The sequence below is a fragment of the Vipera berus genome (genome assembly GCF_964194415.1).
Source record: "Vipera berus genome assembly, chromosome: Z".
Classification (NCBI taxonomy): Eukaryota; Metazoa; Chordata; class Lepidosauria; order Squamata; family Viperidae; genus Vipera; species Vipera berus.
The window spans coordinates 56,284,635-56,299,057 of NC_138205.1; the positions used below are offsets into that span (position 1 = coordinate 56,284,635).

Below are 14,423 nucleotides of genomic sequence, written 5' to 3' on the forward strand. Positions count from 1 at the left end.
GCTGATTGGCCCAGTACCACTTCCAAAGCCTCGGAGATCAGCTGCTTTAAATCTTCTTTAGGATTCTCTTTTAAGCCCCTGATTCTGATAGCAAACTCCATCTGATGGTACTGGACCAGACTCAAGTCTCCATCCATTTTATCCCTTATATTTTCATTCTCTAATACTTTTACTTCTAATATAGAGTTCTTTTGACTATGATCCTCCACTTTTTCATCCAAACTTTGCACACATACAGCCACACTTTCAATTGTAGACAAGATGTCTGCCCTCATTGCTCTAAACTTCTCTTCCAACTTCTCTTCCATTTTCTCCTCCAATTTCTCCTCCAGCTTTTCCATCATATCTGACATTAATTGTGTTTGCTTTTCAAAGGCATCCTGTAAATCCTTAAGAGTCAGTGCCGGAGCAGGTGCGGGAGGGAGCAAAGCTTGCAACGAAGTCTGTTGCACCGGGGAAGCCCCCGCACTCCGAAGAACTTTAGAGGCTTTCGTCGCCATCTTCCCCCACTTTCACTTGTTGCGCACTTTCGCTTTTAATCCATAAAATCCGTTGAGCTAGAGAGTAAAGATAAAAGTCCACTTCACCTTGACCTCCTGTACCGCTCTGCCTGTGTCTTCATACTCAAGAGTCTTTCCTTCTGGCAGGGGTGGTTGCTAACGCTTGGCTCTGCTCTAAAAATCACAGAGCAGAGACGCTGCGCAGCCCGGAGCAAACCCAGGCTTCGGGGGGGCTCGATCCTTCAGCCGCCCAAACTTAAAGCTCAGGCGGCCCCAGAGAGCTCAACCCCTACCTGGGGCCTCACCCCCTCCTCTTCTCCCGGGGAGGGGGCTTCCGAATCACCAAAACAGCTGATCGGCGCTGTTTTCAGTGATTCAACAAAGCTGCGGAGCGGACAGCCCGGAGATGGCTGTCTTCAGCGTCGCGTCACCACCGGAAGCCCATGCAATTTTCTTTTGGACTGGCACATCTTTTCTTTGAAGCAACTGTCTTGTGCACTATGGTTAAAGTTTGCATAAGATCCTCTAACTTAGTCTTCTTATTTGGAGTCTGACAAGTATCCAGAAGTGTCAATTATTTCTGCATTCAGTGATACAGCTGCTGGCACAAGGGTTAGAATGCAGTACTGCAGGCTACTTCTGCTGACTGTCGGCTGCTGGCAGTTCAATTGTCACCAGCCTTCCATCCTTCTGAAATCAGTAAAACGAGGACCCAGACTGTTGGGGGCAATATGTAAATTGCTTAGAGAGGGCTGTAAAGCACTGTGAAGCAGTACATAAGTCTAAGTGCTGTTGCTGTTTATCATATCTCTGCCTGAAGTTGCTTATCTAAATAATTAGTGGAGAAGGCTAGTTTGATATTTTTACAAATGGGGGCAGCAGCATCCACTCCTTGTTTCTCAGTTAAAATAGCAGTAGCATCAGGATGTTCTTCATTTTGAAAAGCATAGTTGGAATTATAGATTGCTTGAATGTCAGCAGAATTTGCTTACAGCCCATCTTGCTAGGCAGCCTCTCAACTGAATGTAAATCAACTGCATAATAATGATATTGAAGTGGCTGACTTAGGGAATAACATATTGCTTTTTAAAAAATACTGTTCACTGTTGAGTCGATTAAAGGGTGATTTTTAAATAAATCTGATTGGTTTGGAACACATGGTGTCAAGTTCATTTGGGATTTATTCCTTTTTTCTGTCAGTTTAGCTATAGAGTCTCATTTGGGGTTGCAGCACTTGGAGTATGTTTGGACACAGAATTGAATCCATAGCTCAGTCTTCTGCTGCAGAGGTCTTGCAGAACCAAGTTATGGATTGAATCCATAGCTCAGTTCTTGGCTGCACAAGCCTTCTGGAAATGCCTGTAACTGAGAAAAGCAGGCTTGGATGCAGAAGATGCTCCAGAAGAAGTGGGCCAGCAAAGAGAGGCCTGTCTGCAAGGTAAGTGGCTGTGGGTGTGTGGGGGCAGATCCACACCCCTATCCCCGACCTAGCTTGATTTTTAAGTGTGTGCCTCACCCCAAAATTAGGACTTATTTTTGGAGTAGTGCTTATATTAGGCCCACCCCCAAAAAATCAATCTAGGGCTTATTTTCAGGGTAGGCCTTACTTTTGGGGAAAGTCCTATCCAAATGCCACTTTAAAGAGGGTTAAACCAGTGCTACTATGTACGGTGTTACTATAAGCTGTTTGTCAAAAGAGGTCAGCCCAGTTATGTTGTTGGTAGTTAATGTAACATCTTAAGTATTGTTCTAGGACACCATTAGTACATTCACACACACTGCTCATTTTAGGATAATGGGAGGAGCTTAGTAATTTGAGGAATTCTTGCCAAAATCGTGAAATGAATTGAATGCTGCAATCCAAAATTATTCATTCTGGTGCCCCATGAAGTCTGTATACATGTTCCATGAATGGCTTGGCTAAGGTTCATGCTGAGCTGTTCTGTCCTAGCCTATATGAGTCCTCATTCCCTCACAAGGACAAACCCCTCTTTTAACAAGTAGGTTGGAAAAACAAACCCCTTTTATTTGAGTTACAGACCTGATAATTGTCCCCAAAGCAACAAAACATGTTTCAAACGGAGAATTGTTCAAAAGCAAAGGGAGCACGAGTCAAACAGGGAATTATTCACAGGCAAACAAAACACGATCCTTTGAAACTGGAGTCTTTTGCAAACAGTTGCCTTCAGCAACCAGTCCTGTCCACACATTCCCTTTTTGTTATGTAGCCACAAGGCGTGGCTTCTCAGTGCCTTCTCCTTCTCCCTTGGAGCCGCCCCATTGCCTCCCTCTGTCCTACTCATGTTGCCTGTCTGCATTTATGAGTGTCTATAATGTCCTCCAGCTGTGAGTCCTCAGAGTCCGACCCAGCTTCCCAGCACAGTTGGGTCTCAGCCTGTGTTCTGTTCCAGCCTATGACCAGCCCTGTTTGAATGTCAGGGACAACCCCTTTTTATAGTCAACAGGCTGGGAGAACCCAACCAAATTTATTTACAAAGAAATCAAAAGTTCAAACAAGAGTTAAACCAAAAGTTCAAACAAGAGTTAAACCAAAAGTTCAAACAAGAGTTATACAGGAATAACAGACCAGGATTTTAGCAGAAGATCTTCAAACGGTTGCCTTCAGCAACCAGCACCTCCCACACCTTCCCCTTTTATCAGCAGTCTCAAGGCGTGGCTTCTCATTGCCTTCTTCTCCTCTCACCGAGTTGCCTCATGGCCTTTCTCTGTTCTACTCTGCTGGAATGCCTCCTGCTCCTAGCATCCCTGAATAGATCCAGCTGTGAATCATCTATGTCCAATACCTCGTGCTCACACGGCTGAGACTGATGAGGAACATGACGGGAGGGTCCAGGCTGAGAGTCCTGCAGTGCATCAGAGCCTCCCTCTGGCACCAAAGGCTCTCCAAACCCCTCCTACTCCTCCTCTTCAGAATCATCAGACTCAGCTGCCGGTATCACAGGCTGACGCTTAATCACAACAGCCTGAGCACGAGTGGAAGGGCCATGCTCTTCATCAGTTTATAAGTCTTAGAGCTCATCAGAGTCTTCCTCCGACTATGATGGCTCTCCAGGCCCTTCCTCCTCCTCTGATTCCCCGGACTCAGCTGCTGGGTCCACTGGCTGGCATGGAATCACAACATGAGGGAATTTTTTGGCAAGGCATAAAATGTACTTCTTTAGAGAAGAGATTATCACTCAAATTACAGTATTTCCAGAGCTTTCCGCTAACTCCACTATAAAGTCCATTGAGGTTTCCTTCCAGGGCACTTTGGCACTAGTTGGAGAAGGCCTGGGGTGTTCATTTGATGTCTTTTGGCTGATGCACAAACAGGGCAAGTAGCTATGTAGCTATATCTTTTTTTAGGGATAGCCACCAGATCTGTCTTTTTACATGGTGCATGGTTATTAGAAAGCCAAAGTGTACCACTGTTTTCATGACTTTTTTGCAGGACAATGGTTCATTGACTCTCCAGGATCTATAGTTTGGCCCCTACCCATACCAATCAATTGTGCAATGTACATTTAACTTGGTGGGCGTTAAACAATTTGTCTTTCTCTAATACAGCTTTTAGCACAGAAGGTAAATTGTCTGCTATCTTTGGTTTGAGCTTCTCCTGCCCTTTGATAATGGCTGGGGCTGCCAGCTGCAGGAAAGGAATGATTAGTCTGCTGACTTCAGCCTTAGAGCTAAGACTTTTTTTCCCTCCTGGGAGATACCGCAATGTAAAGTTGAACTGTTAAATTATTGGGCCCAACAGACTTGCTTTGGAGATAGTCTTGAAATTGCATCCCTCTATCAGAAATTAGGTGATGTGGGGGTCCCATATAAATGATATACGTGATGAAGAAACAGTTTTGTCAGAGCCTTTGTGGTGGGGATCTTCTGGCATGAGATAAAGTGGACCTGTTTTGAAAATAGGTCAGTAACCGCCCAAGCGACTGTGTTTCCTGTGCTTTCTGACAGTTCTACCATAAAATCCATAGAAATCTCTCCAGGTTGCTGAAGGCTCTGCCACCAGTTGAAGGAGGCCAGGTTTTTTCCCTTGCCTCCATTTGGCAGCTGCGCAGGTGGGGCAGCTAGCCACATAGTTTTTGATTTCCTTTTTAAGGGATGACCACCAAAATGGTCTTTTTAAGAGGTTCAGAGTCTTTATGAAACCAAAATGTCCTGCCAATTTTGAATCATCGCATGTTTGCATGGTTTTCAGTCTCTGACTGGCTGGAACGTACAACTTCCTGTGCTAGCCCTTCCTGCATCGAGCAGACATTCTTGTGGTTAAGGAACTACTTGTACTGTAGAGCTTGCTTGAAAGCCAGGGTATTGGTATTATTTTGCATGCACTCTTGTGGCTTCTCGAGCCGCAAATTGCCTCATTGGGAACAAAGGCTTTACCATTTCCGACTTTGCACTATTATGTTGTAGACTTGATAGGGCATCAGCTAGGAATTTTTTTTCCTGCTGGTAAGTAGTGGAGGGTGAAATTAAAATATTGAAATTTTGGGCCCACTGTTCTTGCTTGGGGGACAATTTTCTTGGGGTTTTCAGAGCCTCTAGGTTTTTGTGGTCAGTCCAGACTTGGAAAGAGATTTTATTTTCTTCCAGAAAGTGCCACCAGGTGAGGAGAGCCCCTCCTAACAGCATGAGCCTCCTTTTCCCACACTTCCAACATTGTTCAGTTTCTGTCAGTTATTTCAATGTGTAAGTGCAAGGTTGCAGTTGGCGCTTTTCATTTTTCTAAAGCAGTATGACCACATCACTGGCATCGGCCTGAATAACAAAAGGCTTTTCAGGTTCTGGGTGCCTTAGTACTGGTTCAGCAAAAAAAAAAAAAGGCTTTTCAACTTTTCGAATGCGGCTTGGCATTCCATAGTCCATTTCAGTGGCTGACTAGGTTTTGGTTTGTCTACCCCTTTTGTCTTTGGCAAGTTAGTCATACGGAGGGCAATTTGCGCAAAGGAAGGGATGAATTGCCTCTAAAAATTTGCAAAACCAAGGAAATTTTGCAGCTGCTTCCTGTTGTGAGGAGGTGCCCACTCTAACACCCTGCACCTTTTCTGGGTTCACCTTTACCCCCTCATGGGAGATATGGTAGCCTAGGTAGTTAATTTTCTCCTTGTGAATTCACACTTTGAGAGATTAGCATACAGTTTGGCAGCACAGTTTGTTCAAAACTGCCTGAACCAATCTCGCATGTTCAGCTTTTGTCTCAGTGTAGATTAATATGTCGTCAAGGTACACCAAAACCCCCTTATACACGTGTTCATGGAGCACTTTGTTTATCAGCTGCATGAATACTGCGGGGCCGCCTTGTAATCCAAAGGGGACACTTTAAATTGAAAGCATCCAAGTGGGCAGTTAAAAGCAGTTTTCCATTCATCCCCCTCCTTAATTCTGACTTGATAGTATGCTTCCCGTAAGTCCTTTTGAAAGGTGGGCTACCATATCTTTCTTTCATGAGTAGAAGGGGGTACATGTTTTCCACACACACTATGTTCAAACTTCTATAATCAACGCAGAGATGAAGAGACCAGTCTTTCTTCTCCCGGAACAGAAATGGGGCGGCTATCCTGGGTCTAGCCAGTTGAATAAAACCTCAGGCCAGGTTTTTGTCTATAAACTTGCACAGTTCATATAACTCCCTTGGAATCATGGAATACAGTTCGTCCAAACCTCTCTCACTAAACACATCAGCCAGATCATCATATTCTCGGAGTATACCCTGCAGTAACTCACTTTTCAAAGCAGCTGCTACTTCTCTGCAGGGTTCCTTCTTTGCCTTGTGGCAGCCATCACGTTGGGCTTGTGCCCCCTACAGGAACTTCAAGAGCCCCTTTCTCCAATCCACCCACAAGTTCCATTTCATGAGCCATGCCAGTCCCAAGACAAGGGGCCATTCCATGCCAAGTACCACTATAAAGGTCAAATGGCTTCATTGGCTTTCCCCCTGGCAGTCAGTCCTATTTCTTGGCTTGGATCTTCACACGTAATTCCACTGCCCAGGGTCCTCTTTGCCACACTTGAAGCAGATGGTCGAGCGTGGCAGCACTGCCTAGGGCTTGGCCATCTCTCTCTTCTTCTCAGGTAGAAAACGCTTCCATACTCTGCCTGATCAGTACTGGTTCCATGCCTGGTCGATCTCTGCTTCTTCGGCCAGGATGCGCCTGTCGTGGAAGTGAGCAGGGGCTGTCTTGGTGATGCAGGCAATGGTACAGATCATTGTTCAGCCCGTCCTTAAAGTAGTTCACCAGAATGTCTTCCGGTCAGTTGAGGGGCTGGTTAGGTCCTGGAACTCTTCAGTATATTCGGCTACTGGGTTACGGCCCTGCCTCACAGTTTAGAGTGGAAGGGGTGATGTCACTATCCCTCCTTTTTCTGGAGACTGCATAGACCAGAATTCACCTTCTGGCTGCTGATCTCTTTCTCCCACTGAACTTAAAATGTATTACTCTTTCAGTTTTCTGCTTTTCTTTCATTTAAAGGCAGAGGCTACTTTCTGAACTCTTTACCTTTAAGTCATTCAACAGTATGTGTCAGAATCCATTTATATTTCATTTCTAACTCTCTTTTCTGTTTATTCCACCTGCTTGCTATCCATCACAATAAGATCAATGAGAGGCATTTTCCCTCTCATCTTACGGGCAACTAAGAAAGGGGGTGGGGGAAAAACCCTCTGGAATCTGGTTTGTTTCTCAGGATGGAATGTGAGGGGATGGGAATGATTCTAATACGAATGGACTGATGTTCTCCTTTTCCCACAAGGGGGTTACCACCTGGAACTTGGCTTATCCAGAACTGAATGAATAAACTGTGTGGTGGGACTTGCTTGGGGACATTTAAAAATATTGATCTGTGAAGGGATTTCTCAGATCCTGTCTATTATATCCTCCATCTTCTATATCGTAGTAAAAGTTCCTGCTTGGATAACCTTGTCTCCAAGAGTCTTTCTTTCTTAAGATGCAGATTGAAGTGGGTTCTGACAGTATGCTAAGTTCTCTCATATTATTACTGCCTCTGTTTGTATGTTAATTTAAATATTGGAAGGGACATTGGAAGTCATCTAGTCCAATCCCCTGCTCAGGCAGCAAAACCCTATACCATTTCAGACAAATGGCTGTCCAGGAGGTTTTCTTAAAAACTTCCAGTGTTGGAGCATTCACAGCTTCTGGAGGCAGGTTGTTCCACTGAATAATTTTTCTAACTGTCAGAAAAATTCTCCTTAGTTCTAGCTTGTATCTCTCTTTGGTTAGTTTCCATCCGTTGCTTCTTGTCCTTGTCCTTGTTTTTGTCCCCCCCACCCATGAATTTACTACTTCTTGTATAATTCTGGAACACATACCGTATTTTCTGGCGTATAAGACGACTTTTTAACCCATGAAAATCTTCTCAAAAGTTGGGGGGTCGTCTTATACGCCGGGTCATCTTATACGCTGGAAAAAAACCATAAATCAGTCAAGCGTCCCCGTTCTTGCAAAGCCGGGCCGCCCCGCGCAACCGAGCTATCTCCGGCGCGGCTCCCAGACACGGCTGGGTGGGAGCATCGGGTGGCTCTCCCCACGCGAAGGCGGCGCTGCCCGTCGGCTCTTGGCCCGAGGGGAGGGCCTTGTGCCCGCCGGACTCACCTGTTACCAGCACCGCTCTTCCCCCCGCGGGGATGCGCTTCTGCCAGGCGGTGCTGGCCGAGACGAGCCAGCAGGCAGCTGCCGTGAGCGCGGCGCTGAGGGGCAGCAGCAGGACGGCCTGGCCCAGCGCCTGCAGGACGGCCAGCAGCCCCACATGCAGCAGTAGCAGCCGCCAGCTCAGCAACAGGTCTGAGCGCAGGAGCTGCACCGCCAGGCTGCTCAGGAAAAGCAGCCACACCGAGAGGCTGCACGCCCAGTCCAGCTCCATGAGGGGCAGGGTGGGAAGCCGGCCGGGAAGAGGGACCAGGAGCCTGGGCCGAGCGCGCCTCGGCCGACAGTGAGAGGGGGCGGGCGGAGCTGCCCCGCCCTGCGCCCAATGGGAGAAGTTCAAGGCCTGGGGGGAAAGCAGGAAGGGCGCCGACCGTGGCGGGGTGGCGGCTGCCCTCCGGCGCTGCCTGCTGCCTGGGAAACGCTGCGCCTCGGGGGCCGGCAGAAGCACGGGAGCAGCGGGAGGGCCAGCGGGGCCAGTCAGGCCTTCGCCTCCTCTGTGACGGAGAGGGAGGGCAGGGCGGCCCTCCGCTCTCGCCTTTGCGGGTCTTGTATGCACAGGTGCAATTGGCAAAAGTTGCCCCCTCGCCGCCCCCCACAAGGCCTAGGAGCCCTCAGGTGAAACGGCCCCTTTTGCGTGTCCCCCGCGCACTCCCCTGAGAGGAGCCTCCTGGGCTGAGAGGCATCCTCCCGGCCAGAGCTCGAAGGCAAGAGCCCCCCCAGCAGCCCCTCTTCCCTGCAGGGGCCCGAGAGCCGCCTTCCGTGGGGTGGAGCTGGACCCCAGGCACTGGTGGGGTGGTTGCACCGCCCCTCCCGCAGGACGCCTCCCCTGCATCCCCCCTGGGGAGGGAGCGCCCACCCGCTGCCAGGCCGTTCCAAGTTCCAGGAACTTCCGGGGACTTCTGGCGGGCCTGGCACCCCTCTCGCCCACAGACCACACAGCGGCCCTCGCCAGCCGGCCTCGGCATGGCCGCCCCAAGCCCGCCTCTCCAGCGCGTCTTCCGAGCCCACCTGGCTGACCGCCTCCTGGGCGGGGCTTGGCTCCAGACACGCGGCTGCTCCGTCTGCAAATGTGCTCTCAAATGGGTGGGTGGAAGGAAAAGCCCCTTTGGGCTTCAAAAGGGAGGCTTTGCACCATCTGCATCAGACGGGGCTGAATCGGGCTTGTGTCGGACACTTGGCAACTGGCATGTAAGTATTTTCCGGCGTATAAGACGAAAAACCTTGAAAATCTTCTTAAAAGTCGGGGGTCGTCTTATACGCCAGAAAATACGGTAAATCTGTTTAATGATCCCCAGTTCATTATATCCATGTTTTTCTATCTTTTGGGATGACTTATCCCTCAGCCAGCTGTGAGATTCAAATATGTGAACAATCAGTTATCTGAGTGGATACCGCTTCCGGAAGTCCATTCTGGGCCTAGACAACAAAAAATTAACTAGCTGAATCCCACCACTGCCCTCAGCCAATACCTTATCTCCCCGGATACTCTTTCTGTGAATCTCTAAATGAACAAGACTTGTGCATTTAGACATTTATTGAAATATACAACTTGACAGCGGGAGTCTAAATGTTTGTTGTAACCCCTTGTCTCTTCTTGCTCTTTCATGGAAGTTAGTTTTTACTTGATTACATCTTCCTCTGTCTTGAATGCCCTTTGCTTTTCACTTTACTTTGATTTGATCTCTGTTTAATCCACAACAAATATAATTTTCTAAAATAATCTGTATTAATGGTTTCATTATGAAAAGTATTTGGGTTTTTTGTTTTTGTTTTTTGTACAGTCTTGGATAATTCAATTACTATCCCACTGATTTTGCTTTAATTGCCTGCCCAAATTTTTAAGCTAACTATTATATGAATCTAATGTTGTCAAATCATTTTTTTCTTTTATAGAAAGAAAATTAAAGTACTAAAAGATCTATTGTAACATGTTTGTTGTGATTTAACTGTAATAATGAAACAGTTTGTGATTGGATCTATGTATTAACTGATTACTGAATGGAATTGTTTTTGAGATTATACAAAATATTCCACTAGTTTAGTATCTATGGAGTTGAATCTATGGAGACTCTCACACATTCTGGAATTTTTGCCCAGGTAATACATTAGTTGAGTGTTATTTTTTTCTGAAAAGTGATCTTTTTATTACATCATTTGATATATAAAATTATTGTCATATCTAGTGAAAAATGCAACCAAATTAGTATATAATTGTTGGCTTTGTTTTTCTTAGGTGGAATGGAAAACATAAAACAGCATACATTTGCTTTGGCTCACCATACCTATACAATTCTTTCTACATTAAAATATGCTAATGGTGCACCTCTTGTACGCATTTATAGTGATACTGACTTCAACAACTCAGATATCCAAGGTCCCATAATTAATTTTAATGTGTTGGATGAAAATGGAATTATAATTGGGTATTCACAGGTACAGTTTATTTATTTTTTTGTTTCCATCATGCATCTTTTTGCTGTTATGCATCTTTCTGATTGTTTGATCTTCTTTCTGTCTAATTTCAGTTTATTGTAATTTTCTTATAGTAATTTTTCCCATATTCTTCTCAAGAATATACTTTCTAATTTTTCCACTTCAGATAATTTATAGCAAATAGTATGCCTCTGTGTGTCACATTTTCCCAAGAATTTGTGGTAGTTTAGTAAAATTTTACAGTCGTGAAATAAGCATAGAAAATACAGCAGAAGACATGTCTATATTTTTGAAGCTGAAAGTAGTAATCATGCACAATCACTTTGTAGTACACAATTTTTCTTCATTTATTCCAAAATTACAATTCTGATCTGGAATGTTTAAACTAAATCCAATTTGGATGGAAGAAGCAACACAGAAAATAGTGTGATACTGTGCATAAAGAGCTGGTTGAAAAATTATATCAAGCAAGTACATAGCAGTAGCTGTACATTAGGCTTGAAAAAAGTATTGAATAGTGTACTTCAAGACTCCATTCTAGTTCCTAATCATGTGTGCGTGCATGCGCGCGCGCGCACACACACACACACACACACACACACACACAGATAAATATATGGATTTGGATGAAATTGAAAATGTAGTTACCAAATTTGCAGATGGCACAAAGATAGGATTTTGATAAGCTGGAATAATGTAGAGAAATCAAGAAAATGAATTTTAATAGGAATAAATTGAAAGTTGCACGTTTAGATAGGACAAATTAAGGCATCAGTATAGGATGGTGAGAACCATATTTAAATACAGCAAATGTGAAAAGTATTTGAGTTGCTTACATACATCACAAGCTGAGCAGTAGTATATAACATGAATTAGCTTCAAAAGGAATACATTCCTAGGTTGCATCAACAAACAAATAACATTAAGATCAAGAAAATATCTCACTCCTTTCTATTTTACATTGATCATAATAGATCTAGAATATCATTGAATTTCTGGACACTGCATTTTAGGAGTATCATTAACAAATTGATGTAGGTCTGGAAGGAAAACACTGCAAGGAAAAATTAGAAGGGGTGAAATTGTTTTCTGTTGAAAAAAAGGAACAAAATAAAAATTTGTGAACAGAAATTAACCAAAAGAAGATTCAGAACAAATATAACAGGAAAGTTGGACAATGTGTTATTGATCATTGGAACAGACCAGTACAAATAATAGTAGAATTCTCTTCATAGGAGGCTTTAATTTTTAATTTTTTGTAATTTATTATTTCCTTAATAAGGCAATTCTTTTATAGTGGATTGTTGCCTGTTGGGAATAGTTGTGCCATGTGTTTCTTAATTCTAAATTTGTGCTTTACTCTAAAATTTCATCCAGACTATAGTCTTAAGTCACCCAGTAAAGAAAGACTATTAATTGCATGCATAAATAAGATATCTCTCTATTTAAAAGAGAAACATTTTCTACTTGAAAACTCATGACTTGATCTAATCTGCATCTGAAAAAATTGTAGTCCTAAAATTATTATCTCTATTCAGAATATAACTTTTTTATTTATTTTTAAATAATTTTTTGTTTTTGTATTCTCTCTTTGCCCAGAGCCTGTATCTCTGTTTTTACTGTTAATGTGATTTTTATATTTGTTAGATTTGTGGTTTTTATATATGGTTTTACTTTGATTGTGTATTGCCCTTAGTAAAGGTAAAGGTTCCCCCGCACATGTGTGCTAGTCGTTTCCGACTCTAGGGGCCGGTGCTCATCTCCGTTTCAAAGCCGAAGAGCCAGCGCTTGTCCGACGACGTCTCCGTGGTCATGTGGCCGGCATGACTAGATGCCAAAGGCGCACGGAACGCTATTACCTTCCCACCATAGTGGTCCCTATTTTTCTACTTGCATTTTTACATGCTTTCGAACTGCTAGGTGGGCAGAAGCTGGGACGAGTAACAGGCGCTTACTCTGTTACGCGGTGCTCGGGATTCGACCCGCCAAACTGCCGACCTTCTGATCGACAAGCTCAGCGTCCTAACCCACTGAGCCACCGCGTCCCTTGTATTGCCCTTAGTCACCTTCAATAAGAAGAGTCATTCTATAAATTTGAATAATAAATAAATAAAAGAGCTCACTGCCAACTGCTAGTAGTTCAATCCTGAATGGCTTAAAATTGACTCAACCTTCCTTCGTTCCAAGGTCGGTACAATGAGGACCCAGATTGTTGGGGGCAATATGCTGGTTCTGTAAACCACTTAGAGACAGCTATAAAGTACTAAGCCTGTGGTGGTGAACCTATGGCACGTGTGCCACAGGAGGCATGCAGAGCCATCCCTGTGGGCATGCACACCATCGCCCCAGAAGGAGGCAGGGCCAGGCTGCTTCCCTCCACCTCTCCACGTGCACCTGCACTCTCTCTTTCTCTCTGCACTGAGAGTCAGGCAGCAGCTGCAAGAGCTGCTGGACATATCTGGGCTGGATGGTGGAGGCAGCTGTCAACATGAGTCTGATAAGCTCCTGGAGCAATTTTTGCGGCACCCCAGCAGCCAGATATGGGCTCTGGATGCCTGGAAAATGCTTCTGCCACCCGGATTGGCTGTGGTGGTGGTGGTGCATGAAATCGCACTGCAGCCTTAGATCCAGGCAGCAGAAACATTTTCCAGGCCTCTGCAGTGCAGATCAGGCTGCTTGCATGCCCCAAAATCGCCGCGAGACCATGGATGCGAGCTCCGGAGGCCTGGAAAATGCTTCTGCCACCCAGATTGGCTGTGGGTGTGTGTGCAAAATCTCTCTGCAGCACTGGATCCAGGCAGCAGAAGCATTTATTATTAATAAATTAATAATAAATCCTGGAAACAGTGACGGAATGGCCCCTGTTGCCTTGGCCCCTGCCCAGGGCGGCCGGGAGCCAATGTATAATTTCATGGTGGCCATCTATGCTGAAATGCATTCAGTCTTAGCTCCACAAGGTTATCTGGAAACAGTGAGGGATCAACCCCTGCCAGATCAGCCTCATACCCTGGACGCGCGTGGGGAGGTGTCACTTTTCGTTTCTTGCCTGTTTTTATCTATCCCTCATCTCAAATATTTTCCCACCACTCTGGTCTTAAGGAAAGGAAGGAAGGAAGGAAGGAAGGAAGGAAGGAAGGAAGGAAGGAGAGGGAGGGAGGATCTGAGGGAAATTCTGCCTTACTCCTACCCTGCTGCCTTTTCACCATCCTCTAGCCCCCTCCTCTTGGCCTATCCTGGGAGTGTCCCATCCTATTGTGAAGGATGTTTTGGATACAAAGACAGGTCTCCTCTGACTTTGCCTTCGTACCCATCCTGAGCAACCTGGCTAAGGAAAGCAAGCACAGCAACAGCAGTCTTGAGGAGGAGGTAAGCACAGCTGGGCGTCCCCTTGGGGAAGTGGGGCTGGGCTTAGTGCCACAGGAGCTCAAAGGCCGGGCTGCCTAGGGCTCCGGGCAGCCCACGCCACCTCCAGCCCCCCCACATGACCTGAGAGGGACAGTGAGGCTCCTCCAGTGGGCCATGTCTTGGCGCTTGCCCCATTCCTATCCCCCTCTGCGGTGATCCTCAGATCTGCCCAGGCCCCCACAAGCACCCTTGATGCCCACCCAGTAGACCACACCCACCCCAGCCATGCCCACCCAGTAGGCCGTGCCCACCCTGGCCACACATACCCCTCCCAGGGCAACCACAATGCTAATGAGGCCCTCAGTGAAATTGAGTTTGACATCCCTGGTCTAGTTAGCTTGGCCTAAGTAGAAGTGTTGATCTAGGTAATTTCTTGGATCCATATTTTCTCTTTTTTGAAAATGGAAACCAC

At 45.6% G+C, this 14,423-nt stretch overlaps 1 protein-coding gene across 1 annotated transcript in view; it reads left to right on the forward strand.

The window, feature by feature from the left end:
* Positions 1–14,423, forward strand: part of MOCOS (molybdenum cofactor sulfurase) — a gene marked incomplete at its 5' end in the record, with an annotated part of 151,329 nt that overhangs the window by 68,140 nt on the left and 68,766 nt on the right. Inside the window, one exon of the mRNA XM_081343490.1 lies at positions 10,407–10,606. Coding sequence (XP_081199616.1) covers positions 10,407–10,606 — 200 coding nt within the window. The remainder of the gene's footprint in view (positions 1–10,406; positions 10,607–14,423) is intronic.